Genomic DNA, 19,002 nt, shown 5'->3' with positions numbered 1-19,002 from the left:
TTTAATATTATTTTAAAAACTAAAAAGATGCCTGAGGAGTGGTGGAAGATTATTTTGGTCCCCATTTTTAAGAATATAGGGGATGCACATGAGTGTGCAAATTATAGAGGAATTAAGTTGATGTGTCATACTTTAAAATTATGGGAGAGGGTAATTGAACATAGGTTAAGATGCATCACGAAAATTTCTCATAATCAATTTGGATTTATGCCTGGCAGGTCTACTATGGAAGCTATACATTTATTGAGAGGTTTGATGGAGAAGTTCAGAGATAATAAGGAGAATCTACATTTGATTTTTATTGATTTAGAAAAAGCTTACGATAAGGTTCCAAGAGATATCCTTTGGAGAGTTCTCGAGAAGAAATGTGTTGATATGACTTATATTCAAGTCATTAAAGATATGTATACTAGAGCTGTTACTTGTGTTCAAACTGAAGGAGGATTGACAAAATATTTTCCTATTTCTGTTGGTTTACATCAGGGATCGACTTTAAGCCCATATCTTTTTGCTTTAGTTATGGATGGTCTTACTGGACATCTTCAAGAGGATGTACCTTGGTGTATGCTTTTTGCTGATGATATTCTTCTCGTGGATAAAACGAGAGAAAAAGCCCAGGAAAAACTTGAATTATGGAGGTCTACATTGGAGTCTAAAGGCCTTCGTTTAAGTAGAACTAAAACTGAATACATGGAATGTAATTTTAGTAGTAATAGATCTAGTGACAAAAGTGTGATTTTGGGTGATTAAATTATTAAAAGGTGTGAACGATTTAGATATCTTGGGTCCGTTGTCCAAAGCGATGGTGATATAGATGGGGATGTTAATAGTAGAATTCAAGTTGGTTGGTTGAAGTGGAGGAATGCTTCGGGCCTTTTGTGTGATAGAAAAGTACCGCTAAGACTGAAAGGAAAATTTTATAAGACGGTGGTGAGACCTGCAATGCTCTATGGCGCTGAATGTTGGCCTTTAAAAGAGAAGCATAATAATAAGTTAAGTGTTGCCGAGATGAGAATGATTAGGTGGATGAGTGGCTTTACATTTAGAGACAATGCAGAATGAATATATTCGTGATAGGGTTGGTGTAGCTCCTGTGACATACAAAATTAGAGAAAATCGTCTTAGATGGTTTGGTCACATTAAAGTCGACCATCTGATGATCCAATTACGAGAGTAGATGTTTTAGATTCGACTTGTGTTAAGAAAGGTAGAGGTAGACCTAGGAAGACTTGGGCTTATTGTGTTAAAAATGATCTTAATTTACTAGAACTAAATGAAAATATGACACTAAATAGGACGCAATGGAGACGAAGGATTCATGTAGCCGACCCCACGTAGTGGGATTAAGGCTTTGTTGTTGTTGTATTATGCTACCTAAAATAGATTGTACAAACTATTATTTATTGGAATGAAAGTTAAGGACAGACATTTGAGCCTATTTGCTCGAAAATATTGACATAATATTAGAGCTCACTTGTTATGGAGCAAATCTATAATTCAACGCCGAGATCCTTCCTAGATCGTTGGTACTCGAGGATTGTCGGGTTCGGACGGCTTTATCTTTGACTTCGGTACTCAAGGATAGTCGCCGTATTTCAGCGTCTTTTCTAGATCTTGCATGCTTGTCGGGAGTCTCTTTTCGTTACGTTGTATTGGAGATCAGGTCGAGACATTTGTCTGCACCCTTGACTGTGTTCGGCGACATCTTTGTCCACCTTCAATTGCTTTGTTTGTGATGCTATCGTCCTCTCTTCTGGTTCACGATTGATTCGTCCATGCCGATCTTCATCTGCGAAATCATCTTCAACGTTTTCAACTGCACATCGCTGAAAAGTCTAGACTGCTCGACTTCTCGCACAACTTGACTTCTTCGTCGACATCCTCGCCTGGATTGCTCGTCGCTTCAATTTGTTCGTTTTCTCGTTGGGTTCGACTGATTGACATCTTCTTCTGGACCTCTCGCTTTGTCTGCTCGTCTGGTTCGCTCGATCGGGCTGTTCGCTCGATCGGGCTGTTCGCTCTTCTGGATTGCTTCGACTGTTCATCTGCTTCGTTTTCTCGTTGCAGGCAGGACTCATCATGACCCTGTTCCCATTGAAATAGCGCACGATTACTATTTGTTCACACCAAACCTTCCGCCTATTCGAGCCCTTGACAACCTTTATTCTTTGTACATCGCTACAACCACTCGTCGAAAATTCTATTTAAAATGTCTTCGTAAATCTTAATGATTAGATTCACCAGAAAAAAATTATGTCGCATGGGAATTTCAGTTCAAGATATTTTTTGAAAGGGAATGAGCTTTTGGGTCATATTGATGGGTCTTCTCCAGCACCTTCAGAGCTGAAAGATTTTGGTCAATGGGAGACAAAGAATGCTCAGATTGTTTCTTAGATTTTGTGATCTATTGAGGTGCATATGGTGGACAACTTACGATCCTTTGACACAACTTAAAAAATGCTGGAATACTTGAAACGCGTCTACAATCAAAATAATACTGTAAGATGGTTTTAATTTGAACTTGATATCAGTAATTATAATCAAGATAATCTCTCAATTGAACAATATTATTCTGGCTTTCTTAATTTTTAGAGCGAGTATTCTGACATCATCTATACTAAGGTATCAAAAGAAAATTTAGTCAGTCATCTGACTATTCATGAAAAGAGTCATCGTAGTCAATTTTTGATGAAGCTCAGACCTGAATTTGAAACTGTTCGAGCTGGGTTGCTAAACAGAGATTCAGTTTCTTGCTTGGACATATGTTTTGGTAAATTACTGCGCGAATAACAAAGATTGGCAACATAAATCGCTATCAGTACAGTTTTGGATCATCAAAAATAGTTAATGTTGCATATGCTGTTCGGACTCGAGGACAAGAAACAAAACAATGTTACAACTACAAAGAATTTGGCCATATAGCTCGCCAATGTAGTAAGAAGTTCTACAAGTATTGCAAGAAACTAGACATATGATTGAGTGTTCTACACGACCTCAAAACCGCAAATCACATGCCCTTCATGCTATGGTATCTGACTATCACAATCCCGGCTCGACATCCACAGTTGGAGACAATAATCAATCTGTTCTCACACCAAATATGATACAATAGATGATTCTCTATACTTTTTTTGCTCTTGGCCTTCAAGGGAAAGATAAAACTATTATTTCTATTCTTTCTCCTTAGTTTGTTGATTCAGACGCTACAAATCATTTGACTGAGACATCTGATTTATTACATAATCAACGCCCGTATACTGGTATTCAACATATTCAGGTTATTGATGAAAATAATATTTCAATTATGTCAGTTGGTGATATTAGCCTATCATTCCGACATGTTTTGGTTTATCCTAAATTGTCTATGAACTTACTTTCAGTTTATCAAATTATGGATAATAACTATGATATACACTTTTCTCGTGATGATTGTGTTGTGCAGGATCAGGTTTCGGGGAAGGTGATTGCCAAGGGGCCTAAAGTGTGCAGATTATTTTCATTTCAATTTACTATTCCTCAGACGTTGTCTTAGCTTCTTCAGTTGTTAAAAATAAGGCTGGGGTCTGGCATGGACGATTAGGCCATCAAAAAATATTGTTTTGAATCATTTGTTGCAAAGTGGTGATCTTGGTTTTTTAGATAAAAGTTTATTAGCTGAGTGTTTTTCTTGTAAACTGGGCAAAAGTAAAATCTTGTCTTTTCTTATTTTGGACAGTTGTGCTAATAAATGCTTTGACATTATTCATAGTGATGTTTGAAGAATTACACTGATTATTTCACCCAAAAAATTTATTCACATGGATATATTTTTTGCATTATAAAGTAGAAGTGTTTTTTGTGTTTCAAACTTTTGTGACATATATTGAAACTCTGTTTTCCACGTGTATTAAAATCTTACGGTCTGACAATGGTGGTGAATACATGTCTCATGAGTTTATAACATTGCTTCATAAGAAATGTATTATCTCACAACGTTCGTGTTCTTATACACCTCAGTATAATAGAATTGCCGAACAGAAAAATCATCATCTGTTGGATATGGTGTGCACATTATTACTAGAATCATCTGTTCTAACTAAGTTTTGGACAAAAGCTTTATCTACAGGAGTTTATCTGATTAATTGTTTACCATCTCAACAATTGGAATTTGATTCTCCCTACTATCGAATATTTTGTAAACATCCTAATTATCTTATGCTACATACTTTCGGATGTGTTTGTTTTGTGCATTTATCTACTTATGAACTTCATAAGTAGGCAGCCTAGTCTGTTCGATGTGCATTTATGGGTTACAATTCGAATCATAAAGACTTTGAATGTTATGATTCGATTAATAATCGGTGGCATATTTCTCGAGATGTGATCTTCTTTGAACATACTACTATTTTCAGCATCAACTTTTTTCATTTGACACTGTTATACTTTCTCACTTTGATGATGCTTCTTTTGATAAATGATTCCAGACCGACCGTGTCTACAAAAGACGTCTGGCCACTTCATCTCCAATCAAACCATGCATCTGAAAATACTCGAATGTTTCTTCGACGATCAACTCGACACATTCGTTCTCCAAATAGATATGGTTACTCTATAATTTTGACTAATATTAATGTTCTTACATCTTATTCTTAGGTTGTTAAACAAACTTGTTTGATAAAAGCCATGCAGGAGTAACTTCAGGCACTTCAAGACAATCATACTTGGGATATTGTTTCATTCCCTGTAGACGTTAAACCCATTGTTTGTAATTGGGTTTATTCTCTTGAGCTCCGCTCTGATGGCTCCCTTGACTGATGTAAGACAAGATTGGTGGCTTTTGACAATCGTCGAGAACATGGGATTGATTATGAAGAGTCATTTGCACCTGTAGCTAAGATGACAACTGTCCGGCTTGTTTTATCTATTGTCGCATCTAAAAACTAGTTCTTTAGACAAATAGATGTTAAGAATGCATTTTTTCATGGGACGTCATGGAAGGTATCTATATGACTCCTCCATGCTTGTTTTCTATACCCTCACATGAGTTTGTAAGTTCAAAAGATCTCTATATGGTTTGAAACAAGCTCCACGGGCATGATTTGAAAAGTTTCGTAACACTCTTCTTAGCTTCTCTTTTATTTAAAGTCAGTATGATTCATCACTATTGCTTGACAAGACTGACAAAGGAATTGTGTTGTTATTAGTCTATGTTGATGATGTTGTCATCACAGGATTTGATACTTAATTGATGTCTCAGTTACAGAAGCATCTTCAGAGTTATTTTTATATGAAGGATTTGAGTTCCTTAACTTATTTCTTAGGTCTTGAAATTCACTCCTCTTCTGCTAGTATTTTTCTACAAGAGGGTCGTTCTATTAACACTCCTTTGGAAGTGAATGTTAAATATCAACAGAATGATGATGACTGTATGTCTGATCATTCTATGTATCGATAACTTGTTGAGAGTCTCAATTATCTAACCATCACACGTCCTAATATTTCATTTGTTGTGCAACAAGTTAGTCAATTTATGCAAGCGCCTACACATATTCATTTAGTTGCAGCTCGACGTATTGTTAGTTATTTGAAAGATACTTCTTATCGTGGTTTGCTCTTTTCTATAGTCTCCTATTAGCTTAACAACCTATAGTGATGTTGATTAGGTTGGTTATTCTGATACACATCGATCTATTTCTGGCTGGTGTATGTTTTTCGACAACTCTTTAATTTCTTGGAAAAGTAAGAAATGAGATTAAGTGTCTAAGTCATCTACTGAGTTTGAATATAGTGTTATGTCATCTGCTTATTCTGAGATCAATTGGCTTCGGGGTTTGTTGGCTGAGCTTTTCTTTCCTCAACTTGAGTCTACTTCTCTCTATGCAGATAATACTAGTGCTATCCAGATTATTGTTAATCTTGTCTTTCATGAGTGCACGAAACACATTGAAGTGGATTATCATCCTATTCGAGAAGCCTATGTTAATGATGTTATTTCTCTTTCTCATATCTCTTCTGATCTTCAAATGACTGATATATTTACTAAAACTCTTTATCAACAGCTTCATTAATTCCTTGTTGACAAATTGATGCTTCTTGATCAGTCAACATCAATTTGAGGGGATATCAATAAAAAATAAACTGAAATCGGGCAAAATCCAGGGTTTCCTTTCTTAATTGCTGCATTAAATTTCTTAGTTTTATTGTACATATTCGTTTCCTTTAGCAGAATAGTTAGATTATGAATATTTATTATAAAATTACCTAGAACAAATTGTACACATTATTAAATAATATTATGCTACCTAAAATAGATTGTACATTCTTTTATTTATTGGAATGAAAGCTAAGGACAAAAGCATTTGAGCCTATCTGCTTGCCGACTGTCCCTTTTCAAAAAATTTAGAAAGGGTTGTGCACACAACATTGATAGATTTTTGTTTTTCTATTGATCTAAATGATAAATATTTGCACTATGCTTATTATTAAAATATTTTCATTGCAGTTACTTTTAGCCTTTATTTGTTTTCATCTTCATATTTATGTATTTCCTATGTGGTCTATTCCCGAATTTATATATTTCCTTTTATTTGGGTCTTTCATTTTATTAAGCTTTGTGATATGTATTTATAACTCTTATTCTATCAATGAAAGTATCCCGCTTTATTCTCAGATTTCCTTTATGGTATCAAAATCTAAGATTTAACTCTAGCAGTCTGGGTATCTACCTTGTTGTCGTCATTCTCTGTAGATTTTCGACGCATTTATCTTGTTATCGACACTCCTTGTAGGTCTTCTCTGCATCCCCTCCTTCCCCGAATGTTTCTCCCTGGAGTTCCCCGCCGCCGGCCCCTCCTTTCGCTGCCCTGCAATTTTCCCTGCAGATTTCCTTTACATTTCCTCTGCCTTCTAGCAGCTTTCCTCCACTAGAGCATCTACCTTGTTGTCAACCCCTCCTTCCCTGCAGGCCTCCCTGTAGATTTTCTGCAGATTTCCTCTGCCTTCTAGCAGATTTCCTGCAATTTTCTTGAAGGTTCAGTCGCCGATTTGCTGCTAATTCTCTCTCCTGCAGTCGAAATCCTTCATTATCTCAGAATCCCAACTTCATCTTCGGCTCGACCAAAATCATGGAGGACTCCACCTCTAAGCTTCCTTCCAACGGGGTACTTGAGTCTATTGGAGGATCTACAACGACCTCAATCCCTCTGCGAATCGAGGACCGGAAAATCACATGAACTTCTTGTTCACCACCTATAAACTTAACAGATCTAATTTTTTCCAATGGTCTTAAGCCCTGTCATTGTTCTTCAAAGGATGCAGGAAATTCGATTATCTCACAGAGATGATTCGTGAACCTCCGTAAATTCAGCGTGTGGTCCATGTTTTGGCTGCTCAATTTCATGGAGACTACAATTGACCATTTGTATTTGTTTCTTCCATCTGCAAGTGTACTATGGATGGCTGTTCGGGATACCTACTCGGATGTAGGGAACTCAAACCAACTTTATGAGGTTTTCAAGAGGATCCACGAGGCAAAACAATGATCAAGGACCGTGACTCAACACTACAATGACTTGGTGGCTTTATGGATGGAATGTGATCTCTACTACGAATATAAATGTGACTCTCCAACAGATCTTCACCTCTTCCAGAAAATTGTGGAAAAGGATCGTGTCCCAATTCCTGGCGGGTCTAAACAAGGATCTCAAAGTAGTTTGAGATCTTATTCTTGGTCAGGATCCCCTTCCTTCAACTTGTGTTGCATTCACAAAGGTACGCCGTGAAGAAAATCAGAGACTTGTCATGCTCGACACTTCCACTCCTTCAGTCGAACCATTTACCTTGGTCTCTAATAGTGTTTAACTCTCCACATCTTCACGGGCCAATCACTCCACTTGTGATTACTATTACAAACCTAATCATACCGTGACAAGTGTTGGAAACTCCATAGGAAACTGATGAATAAACCATCAATCAAATCCTCTGCTATTAGGATCTCACTACTACATTTGAATCTATTATGACACAACCAACTCCCACTCAGAACATTCCAGAACCACCCGAATCTCTTAAGAGTCGGATGGAACAATTAATCAGGCTGCTTGGATCAAATCAACTCTCTTCCGACCCATCAACCTCCCTCGACCGTCAAGGTTCTGTTCATATGACACTCATTTCTTTTGTCTCTTCTAGTCCATATATCATTGATTCATGTGTCACAGGCCCCATGACTCGATGCTTTCAAGCTTTCTCAACATATTATCCATGCTCCTGGAAAAGATGCAGTTAAAATTGCCTACGACTTCTGTAATTCCATTGCTGGTAAATGGTTAATTGTATTAACAACCGACGTAACTCTGGAATTTGTGTTACATGTACCTTAGTTGAAGTGTAACATTTTATCTGTCAGTAAGTTGACACATGACATTGATTGCATTGTTCATTTTTCTCATATTATTTGTTTCTTTTAGGATCGTCATTCAGGAAAGGATAAGTTGTATTAACAACCGGTCTAACTCTGGAATCTGTGTAATAGTACATCTGCTGAAGTGTATTCTTTTATCTATCAGTAAATTGATACATGACATTGATTGCGTCACTCTTTTTTTTTTGTCTTCCAGGATCGTTATTCGAGAGGATGATTGAAATCGCTAAGAGGGTAGCCGAGCTCTACTCTTTCAAGAGAAAAATATGGAGAACGATGACACTTCTTCCAATAGTTATAGTTTTTCTCGATCCACTGAATATCCTATTATATTGTTGCGTTATCATTTGGGTCATCTTAGCTTTCAATATTTAAAATAATTGTATCCATTAATGTTTACTAATAAAAACTTTACTAGCTTCAAATGTGAGGTTTATCAATTAGTTAAACATCATCGCGTTTCATATTCACCCCTCTTACACGTCTTATACTTCTTTTTCACTCATTTACAGTGACTTATGGGCACTCACTTGCACTCCCAACTACATTGTTAAATGATGGTTTCTTAAATTGATTGACGACCACACTCGAATGACGTGGGTTTATATCTTCAAAAAAAAAAATCTAAAGTTGTCACATTCAAAAACTCACTAGTTCATCTTGACCCATTTCAAAACTTCAGTTCAAGTCTTTCAGTCTGACAATGGCCATGAATTTTTTAACCTATATTAAATGAATTCTATGTAAGTAAGGGCATATTCCAAAATAGCTCTTATACTGACACTCAACAAAATGGGGTAGCTGAGAGAAAATATCAACATCTTCTCGCCATCTTATCGAGGCAGTTCGTTTTATTATGTTTTAATCTAATGCTCTGAAAATGTTTTGGAATGATGTTGTGCTTATTGTCACTCATCTAATCAATGGAATCCCCATAAAAATTAACCTCGGAACTCCATTAATCATATTGTTATTATGTTTCCCTACCAATCGATTCTTCACCTCTTGATTTTAAATTTTTTGGGTGCACGACTTTTGTGTGGAACACTGCTTCTATTTGTAGTAAACTTGATTTCAGGTCAATAAAATGTATTTTTCTTAGATACTCTGCCACTCAAAAAGGTTATTGATGTCTTGATTCTATCATAAATAAACTCAATGTGAGTGTCGATGTCTCATTCTTTGAAAGTGTCCCCTACTTCCATATCATTGCTTCATATGAGAGGGTGTTAAATTTCTTGGACATTATTTCTTATCAGAGTCGATATTTCTCAAACCACTATATCCAAGGAGTCATTTGTCCCTCCAGATCAGCCACCTACCGAACAACGAGAATCTACTCCCACTCTCTGTGTTTATACTCGACACTTTCGTTCTGATGTTCTTACTCCTGCAATCCACTTCTGGCGACATATCCAACACTAACCACACTCCTATTGAGGTATATGATCGGGAAGCTCTCTTTATTTTATGGCAAAATATATCTCTTTCCACAGTGTATTGCCAACCTACAAAGCGTTTTTCACTGCCCTAATGGATTATGTTTCATCCACTATTGAGGCAGGATTAGCAGACCCTTTCTAGATAGTTGCAGTAATGGATAAGATGAATGTCTTTCAACGGGATGAAATGTGGGATTTTTTGGATCTTCCTTGGCCGTAATTTGATGACTTCAAATTCAAATTGAACATGATGAACATGTGTGCTTCAATTTGAGGGGAAATATTAGCATTTTTAGCATATTTTCGCTGCAGTTATTATTACCCTTTATTTGCTTCAGTTTCCATATTTATGTCTTTCCTATGTGTTCTATTTTTGAATTTATGTCTTTCCTTTTATTTGAGTCTTGTAATGTATATTTATAACCCTTCTCCCATCAATGGAAGTTTCTGCTCTATTCTCAAATTTCCTTCATATATTTTGTTTACTAAATTCTCATATTATCCACATGTTATTTATTGAGAACTTGTTTTCCATGTATTTATTCTTTTGATTCCATATAGCTTATTGTATTCAATATTTCATCTTTTCAGTTTCTTCAAATTTGATGATACTCTACTTATTTCAAATACTATAGAGTGCAAGAGTAACTTTGAATTTTCTTTTCTAATTAATAGTTAACTACAAACAGGTTGCCAGCTTTGGTAACCATCTGCTGGATTATAATGCGTTGACAATGTCTGTTGCACCAAGAGATGTCCATGAAGCTCAAGTACAATTTGCCTTGGAGCGTGGTCTGCCTGCCATGTTAGGAGTTTTATCGATCTTTCGCCTCCCATATCCATCTAGGTCTTTTGATATGGCCCACTGTTCAAGATGTCTCATCAAGTGGGCCAGCCGTGGTAATCGTTGAAACCTTGCTTTTTTAATGAAGCTTTTTTTTTGTAGAAAAAAAAAAATATTTTGAGCGTTTACATACATAGCACACTATTATTATGTAGTTACATATCTCACACCTAAACTTTGATATTTACATCACGCTCAAACCTTTAATATCACATCAAAAATAGTACTATCAGCACTTTTTAAAAGTGAAATACACATTTTCATGCGTAGGTTTAAACCACCAAAATGCTATATGTCTATATAAATATGAAAAATCAGGCATGAGATATTTAAATTCATAAGAATTGTGTGCGTATGTAAATTTTCCTTTTTATTAAGTAGTAATAAGTGATACTTTTCATGCTATTTATAACTTAGTTTTCTACATAGCATTGTTTTCCTTGTCAAGAAACTTGGTTTAAGCGATAAATAATGCAATATTTCGACGGCCATTTTGTCTAATCTTGGCAATTTTGATACCTAACTAGAATTTAGTGTTTAAGCTACTGCTAATTAGTGTTTGAGTATTACAAGGACTTGAAAATAAGAGCTGTTCAGATCAAACTTCCTAAATTGAGAATATGGAAACTTTAATGGCATTTATTGCACATTATACCAACTTATTGGTTTTTTTTTTTTTTAATGGACTAATGCCCCTCGTTGATTTCACATAAGATCATTGGCTTCAGACAAAGGAATTGAGCACATGATGAGCAGTATTGAATAATATAAGATTTTTCATATAAAAGAAGGTTTAACATGGTTCGACTACACTATGATTAATATGTATAAGATAAAATTTTTCATAGAATTGAAGGTTTAACATGGTTCGACTACACTATCAGTAATATGTATATAAGAATATGTCCTTTAGTGGAAGAGGAACAACAGATTGCTTAGAAGAAGATAGAAAATAAGGGGTATTCATGAATCTGATTATAGGGGTATTCATGAATCTGATTATAGGGGCTTATGACTCATAGTAAGGATAACTTTCTTCTTAATACGCGCCAAATCAACTCTCTGGTATTTGATGATGCCTTTTTGAGATAATTAAAAATATACGAAGATCTTCTTGTTGCTCATTATAGTTTTAGAAGGGAAAATTAGCACAAATGATTTGATGAAAAAAAATTTTCTCGATTTTAGCCTAATTAAGTTTCCATATTTTCTCCTTATATTATTCATAAGTTTGATTCAGCTAGAATTAGCATAATTCTAAACATATTTTCTTTTTCTAAAATTTGTGCTAAACTGCTGCTTCAGCACCGGCATTCTTAAACTGCATGAAAATTTTCAAAATAATCTGTTAACCATTTGTATTTCTCATAATTCCTTAAATATTATTTTTTATGTAAAGCTTAATTTTTATGCAATTTGACTTAATTATTGTTTTTGTATTATATTTCTCTTAAATGTCTATTACTTGAATGTACCTGTAGACATTCATGATCAGTTTTGTGACTTTCATTCTAACTTTTTGAATTTAATGCTGCATGCTTTAAGATGTAGGCTGTCCTAGATAAAACCGTAAAGTTTAAATGAAGTTCTGTTCCTGCCAACTGATTTGTTTATCTTGTTTTTCTTTACTTCAGAGGGTTTGTATTTGTTGGAGATTGATCGTATTCTCCGACCCGGTGGTTACTTTGTTTTATCTGGGCCACCCATCAACTGGAAACAAATGTATAAAGGTTGGGAAAGAACGCCCGAGGACTTGGAAGCTGAACAGAACGACATAGAAGATTTGGCCCAAAAACTTTGTTGGAAAAAGGTTGCAGAGAAGGGCCCTATCGCGGTGTGGAGAAAACCAACAAATCATCTCCACTGTGCAACAAAATTGAAAACCTTAAATTCTCTACATTTTTGTGAGGGAAGAGATCCAGATACTGCTTGGTGAGTAGTTATTTATTTCTGTAATTGAATGCTTTAGTTTCTTCTGTGCTGTGGGAACTTCTCCCATAAGATGATTTAATACTAATAATAGACAAATACAGCAGAAGTGGAAAAAAAAAAATACCATCATGACTGTAACATGATAAATTTTTAAATTTGATTTAACTATGCACATTTTGGAGGGAGCATTTCCTTCAGAAATATCTATAGGGAGTACTTTAATAGTTGCTACATCATCTTTTTTGGATAAATCTATCAATATTCGTGATTTGTTTCTTAAGTATACAATTTTTTATAGATTACCTTTAAAATGTTTCATAAATAATATTTGTATAGGATATTAGAGTTTTAGTCAACTAATTTTGTTAGTTTCTATAGTCTATCTTCTGATTTTTTTTACATGTACACTAGGTATGATGAGATGCAGGCCTGTTTAACCCCCCTTCCAAAGGCAGAACAAATTAAGGACACAGCGGGCGGCATTCTTGCCAAGTGGCCTAGAAGACTAATTGTCATACCCCCAAGGATAAAAAGTTGGAGTGTGAAGGGAGTCACCTCTGAGAACTTCAATCACGATAACCGGATTTGGAATCAGAGAGTCTCAAACTATGGTATTTACATCAATTTTGGTTTGGCTGGTAAATACAGAAACATCATGGACATGAATGCTGGTTTAGGAGGTTTTGCTGCTGCTTTGGAAAGATACCAACTTTGGGTTATGAATGTAATTCCGGTGAACACATCGATCAACACCCTTGGCATAATTTATGAGCGTGGTCTTCTTGGAACTTATATGAATTGGTACCAATCAGCCGCCTTTCTACCCCACCGCCACACTCTTTGTATGTTTGTCTTAATAATAATTTGGAAGGTTTGCATACATATTGTCAATTCTTATGTATTTACTTGGCTAACAGCTAAACTTCAATGTTTACATATATGCCACCTTGCCTATACTTTAGAAGTGTGTTTCATTTTCTAAACGGTAAAATAGTGGTACTTTTGATGTGATATGGAAGATTTGGGCGGTATAAATGTAAAAAAGCGAAGTTTAGGTATTGGATATATAAATATATAAGAATTGGGTGGTATGTTAGTGAATGCAACTACTATTTTAGGTCTCTTAAGAGAAAAAAATAGCATGGTTTGGTGAAATTGAACACCAGTAGTTTCTTTTTGGTATTTTGAATGCTTGTCAGATATATATTGTTACTTAATTCTTCTATTTTTTGTGCATTGCAGGTGTGAAGCATTTTCTACCTACCCTCGCACATATGATCTGATACATGCTAATGGAATTTTCAGCATGTACTTGTACAAGTAAGTTTTGCTTGATGCACCAAAACTTCCAATTTGTGAGGGTCTTTTTAAACTTAAATCTCAGTAATCTCATAATCTCGATCTAATTTACTTTACATGAGTGTTGATTCAAACCAATTTTAGCACAATTCACTGATAAATCTAGTGATTAAATTGCTTTGATTTTTTAATGATGCCGTTTAACTTTTTTGTTATTTCACTTCTTAATTTATGTGAAAAGTGAAAGGTGAAAGGTATATATTGATGAAAATCGAGACTATTGTGAGAATAGACCCCGTATTTCTTTTATTTAGAATTTTGGTTAGGTAATCATGAAAGTCTTAAGGGATTTGCATGTTAACATCCATGTTTTAAGGAACTTGCAAATTAATATGGATTGCTTAAGCAACAATAACTTTGGAAATTGCAAAATGCCATTATATAAGTCAATGAGCTCGATCTTCCTAAATACTTTTTCCACTGTTGTATGGATTTAGCATGAAGTTGGTGTAATATATGAGTCACGAATGCATGACTCAATGAGTCATGCTTTTGTTGAAATATATCTTAAAAAGAGTTGAAAAAATACTGGGGGATTGTTACCTCAATATCTATGGCGAAAGATGAAATTGCACTTTGCTATGGCAGATTCTTAGGTCTGTAAGACGGGATACAATACTTTAAATTGAACGAAAGATGAATGGCAGATTGATGCTGTCATACAACTTGAAAGGGCAAAAAGCATAATACATATAAAAGATCAAATTTTCTAGTCTTAAAACCAGGATTGGTTTGGACCACTTGTGCTGACACAAAATCAGAAAGCTAATCCTTTATCTATCCGTATAGGCCATGCTGTTAGAGTCGTTGTTATTTGAGAAAATTCAGGAAATGCAGATATGTATAATCATACCCTGATTCAATATTTAAATCTTGGATGAATAAGGAGGCCATTTCTGCCTGTTTAAAATAAATCCCATATAGTTTCCTAAGGGCTTGTTTGGGATCACTTTCAATCTTATTTTTTGTATTCTTGTTTTTTTTTTTGCTTTTCTTTTAGAAACATATTTTTTAGTGTATTATTGTGTGTTTTCATTTAATATTTTAATCTTGGATGAATAAGGAGGCCATTTCTGCCGGTTTAAAATAAATCCCATATAGTTTCCTAACGGCTTGTTTGAGATCACTTCTATCTTATTTTTTTTGTTTTCTTGTTTTTTTATTTTTGCTTTTATTTTAAAAACATATTTTTTAGTGTTTTTTTGTGCGTTTTCATTTTTTTTTAAATAAAGTAATTTTTTTTTTCAAAAACACTCAATACAACTAAAAGTTGTTTGAAGAGTTTTCAAAACATATTAATTTTTTTTATAAAAAAAATAAAAACAGGTTTACACGGTAAACATACATGTTTTTGAAAACAAGAAAAAAAGCAAAAACAAAATTAATGCCAAACAAACCCAAAGTTTTAATTTTTATGGAAATGCTTGGCTGGCCTGTATAAAAGGCTGACTGTCGGGGCATGGTCAAACCCATTTGTGTTGCAAAGGCAATCCACACCTGAATGGGTCCTCATCTTCAGACAAAGGGGCATTTAAATTGAAAGTCTTTATTTTCTTCAGAATAAAGTGTACATCATGAAGCTTCTCTGATGCAGGTGTGAATTCATTGACATCTTACTTGAGATGGACCGCATTCTTCGCCCTGAAGGGACTGTGATAATCAGAGACCATGTCGACATTGTCATAAAGTTGAAGAACGAAGCCGAGCGACTCGGGTGGCAATGCCGCATGGTTCACAGTGAAAAGGGCCCCTTCCACCAGGAGAAACTTCTTATTGTTGACAACTCAATAAAGAGCCATATCACAAGGAACTAATATCCTCCTCGTAAATCTCTTTTCAATGTATCCTTGTTGAGCTATAATTCAGCTTTCATTTATGTTCAGGATTGCGCATTGTGTAAGAATAAAATTTTTGGAGGTCATTAATGAAAAATGGTAATGGTCAATTTACAACAAAGAAAGAGTCCTTTCATTTGGTATAGTTTGACTAATCTGGTTAGATTGGGCATGGATCTTCACAACTGGTCTCTGCATTCCTTTGGGTAGCCAACCAATTGTTTCTTTCAGAGATTTTAGAATATAGAGGAGTGTCAAAATGGTCCCCATGTTTTTTGCAGGGGACATTTGAGTCCCCAATTTTATAAAAATTTCAATGTAGTCCCCAGATTCTTTTAATATGGGCTGAAGTAGTCTCTGGCGAGGACTATTTTAGCCCTTCATTAAACAGTTGGATGACTAATTTAGCACTTTTTATAAACATTGGGAGTCAGGACTAAAATGAACCCGTATAAATAGTCAGGGGACTTTGAGAATATATAAATATTAACATGGATGCTATGAAAATGTATTGTGGTGTGTAAACATTGGCTATGTAAGAGTAATATGGTCTTGTCCAATAGGATCATCGGAATTCTTGCAGGGTTGCAATCTCTCTGGATGGATAATTAATCCTATATTTGAGACATGTATGGTGATTAAAGGATCCGTTCTTACTAATTTACTTTTACCCGCTGAAAAGAAATACAGAATTCCAGGGAAATGCAGAGGTTTGCTTTTGTTATTTGATAAAACTTTTGAAAAATTATTTAAAAATTCTGTTAGATTTTTCTTTAAGTTGTGTTAACTAATTATGATGACATTTTTGTAGGAAATACTAAATTGATAATATTTGAAAATTTTAGGTTATATTAGTAAATTTATATATTCAATGCGTGCCCTAATAAAATTTCCTTTATTTTAATGGCAGGTACTATTAGCTACGGCCCACAAAACTACCGAGAGGCATAATTTTTTGTCGCAATATTCTTCTTAATTAATTGATGTCCGAGGTATGCTCCCTGGGATTCTACTAAGGTGCTTGCTATTTGCTTTCTGGAAACCTTATTTCATTGGAGTCATTTCACATCAAATGATTCCTTGTTGAACTTGAAGAATCTGCTGCTTTCTGGGCATAACAAGTAAATTGGTTTTATGCCAGGGAGATTTGCAGACCACTCCATTCTTATTTATTTATATATTTGACACAACTTTTAATTTTTACATGCATCACCTTATCTATGCATGAAATAATGTATAATGTATTTCGCTTCTTAAAAGTTAAATTGATGATATTTTTGATGTGATATGAAAGTGTGATATGAAAGATTTTTGAAAGATTTTGGTGGTATGAATGTAAAAAAGTAAAGTTTAGGTGTTTTATATGTAAATACTTATACATTGAGTGGTATGTATGTAAATATCCCTTTTGTTTCTCTCCTAGTTTTGCTTCCCCCTTTTTTTCCTACCAGTATCCGTTACACATTGGATTTTGCCTTCTGCAACTGTTTTTAGGTCTTTTTCTGATTTTGTATCTTTTGTAACTGTTGTATTGTTTCTGTGTCGCAAGGTGAAAAAGAAATCTTATAAAGTTGGAGGAGTATTGTGACTTTACGTCATTTTATTTTATTTATTTTTCATTGCTTTGACTTAGCTGAATTTTTTCTAATTAAATATTTTTTTCCTTAATATTACCCGTCCGTTATTTTTTCTTATAAGCCATGAGAATCAGATTCTGTTTGTATTTCTTAGAACTATTTTAATTGAAGTGTCGTCTTTCAAACTTATATATATATATAATGTATTTACTTGTGCCTGTGTTTATTTGTTTCTAGCTTGTAAGAGGTATCCTTGGTTTTGAATACGATGGGTGACAATCACTAGTATAATATTTAAATCTTATAAAATCATAAAATTAAATATTAACTCTATTCATGATTATTCCACCTGTGGGTGTAAATGAGCGGAGCCTGCTCGTCAACGAGTGATGCAGCTAATTACCTTAATTTTGCATTTATTATATATTATTTACTATTATGCTCTACTACATGCTTTGTTACATTTAAGCAAACTCAACTTCTTTAGCTTATTAGTTTTTTTTTTAATTTTTTGCTATGTGATAGTGGGGATATAAATATTCTCCACTGAATAAATGAAAGGAGATTATTATTTTTCAGAAACTTTAATGACAGCTTTGCAGTTTTGTTATCTTTTGGTCTCACGTTCTTCTTCTCATTGCCTCTAGTCATTCTATCATTTACATCAAGTATCGGAGCCTATGACAATGAAGAGGAACGATGGCAACTTCCTAGCTTGCGACAATGTTGGAATCTGGCCTCACTTCCGCAAATACCAAGCTATTAGTCTGCCGATGCCAGAAGCCCTAGATCTAGTTTTTTGACCTTCTTTGCGTAGACTGCAACGAGAGATCCATCACTTCAGGAATAGCAATGCCCTCTACCAACTACACAGACTTATCTGACTGCCTTACCAGAAATGGTAGCATCGTTGCAACAAACTGTGATCTATGGCTTTCCTGTCAATCCGACCAACCGACTAGAGCCAAGCTTCTTGGATCTGCTGGCGAGCATCATTCTCGTCTACAATCTGCTCTTATCAGTCATAAACCTTACTTGATTCATCCTTACAATAGTCAAGGTAAGTTTGAAATTATATATGATTTCTCCTGTTCTTATTTTGATGGCAATCCTCACATTGAGTATTATCTAGATTGGAGCAGGAATTGAAGAGGTTTGAAGATCTAGATATTCCTTAAGAGAGACAGGTTAGTTTTATTATACTTAAGTTAATGGAGCGAGCAGCTGATTGATTGAATCATTTGACCCTATCTACTTGATGCGTGCTAGAAAATTCGCGGCGGTAGAGTAAAGGATTATCGTCTTAGCGTTGCACGAAAATGCAGCACACACTCAGATGAAAGTGAATCAAGCTGTGATCACACCAGAAATTTTTACGTGGAAAACCCGTAAAAAGGGAAAAACCACGGGGCCTTGCCCAGTTGTAAAAATCCACTATAAGATGATGATTACAGATGCCCCTTGTCCCACAGGCGGGAAAGGGTTACTAGCTTTCCACGCTACAACGTCGACTGATGACGTCTAGTAAGTAGTAGTTGACGGAGGTCGCCGGTGGCTAACAACAGTCGTTGACGGTCGGTGATAGTTGACAGAGGTCAGCGGTGATCGACGG

At 35.0% G+C, this 19,002-nt stretch overlaps 1 protein-coding gene across 5 annotated transcripts in view; it reads left to right on the top strand.

Moving 5' to 3' along the window:
- The window catches only part of LOC110035622 (probable methyltransferase PMT19), a 20,991-nt gene extending 3,973 nt beyond the window's left edge, over positions 1–17,018 (top strand). Inside the window, exons 2-8 of one of the 5 annotated variants that reach the window (XR_002295159.1) lie at positions 10,519–10,743; positions 12,322–12,619; positions 13,031–13,230; positions 13,297–13,420; positions 13,862–13,939; positions 15,573–16,523; positions 16,724–17,018. Coding sequence is in view for 2 of the 5 variants with exons in the window: in XM_020739882.1 (XP_020595541.1) it covers positions 10,519–10,743; positions 12,322–12,619; positions 13,031–13,420; positions 13,862–13,939; positions 15,573–15,792 (1,211 nt within the window). In the remaining 3 variants the exon portion in view is untranslated. Of the gene's footprint in view, positions 1–10,518; positions 10,744–12,321; positions 12,620–13,030; positions 13,462–13,861; positions 13,940–15,572; positions 16,524–16,723 lie in introns of those variants that run through there. The other 4 variants (XR_002295158.1, XR_002295157.1, XM_020739882.1 and 1 more) reach the window with 4 other exon arrangements.
- The last annotated feature ends 1,984 nt before the right edge of the window (positions 17,019–19,002 follow it).

Source organism: Phalaenopsis equestris, unplaced genomic scaffold, assembly GCF_001263595.1.
Source record: "Phalaenopsis equestris unplaced genomic scaffold, ASM126359v1 Scaffold198594, whole genome shotgun sequence".
NCBI classification, from domain to species: domain Eukaryota; kingdom Viridiplantae; phylum Streptophyta; class Magnoliopsida; order Asparagales; family Orchidaceae; genus Phalaenopsis; species Phalaenopsis equestris.
The sequence above is the reverse complement of the archived record's forward strand: the minus strand, read 5'-3'. Positions and strand labels throughout refer to the sequence as shown.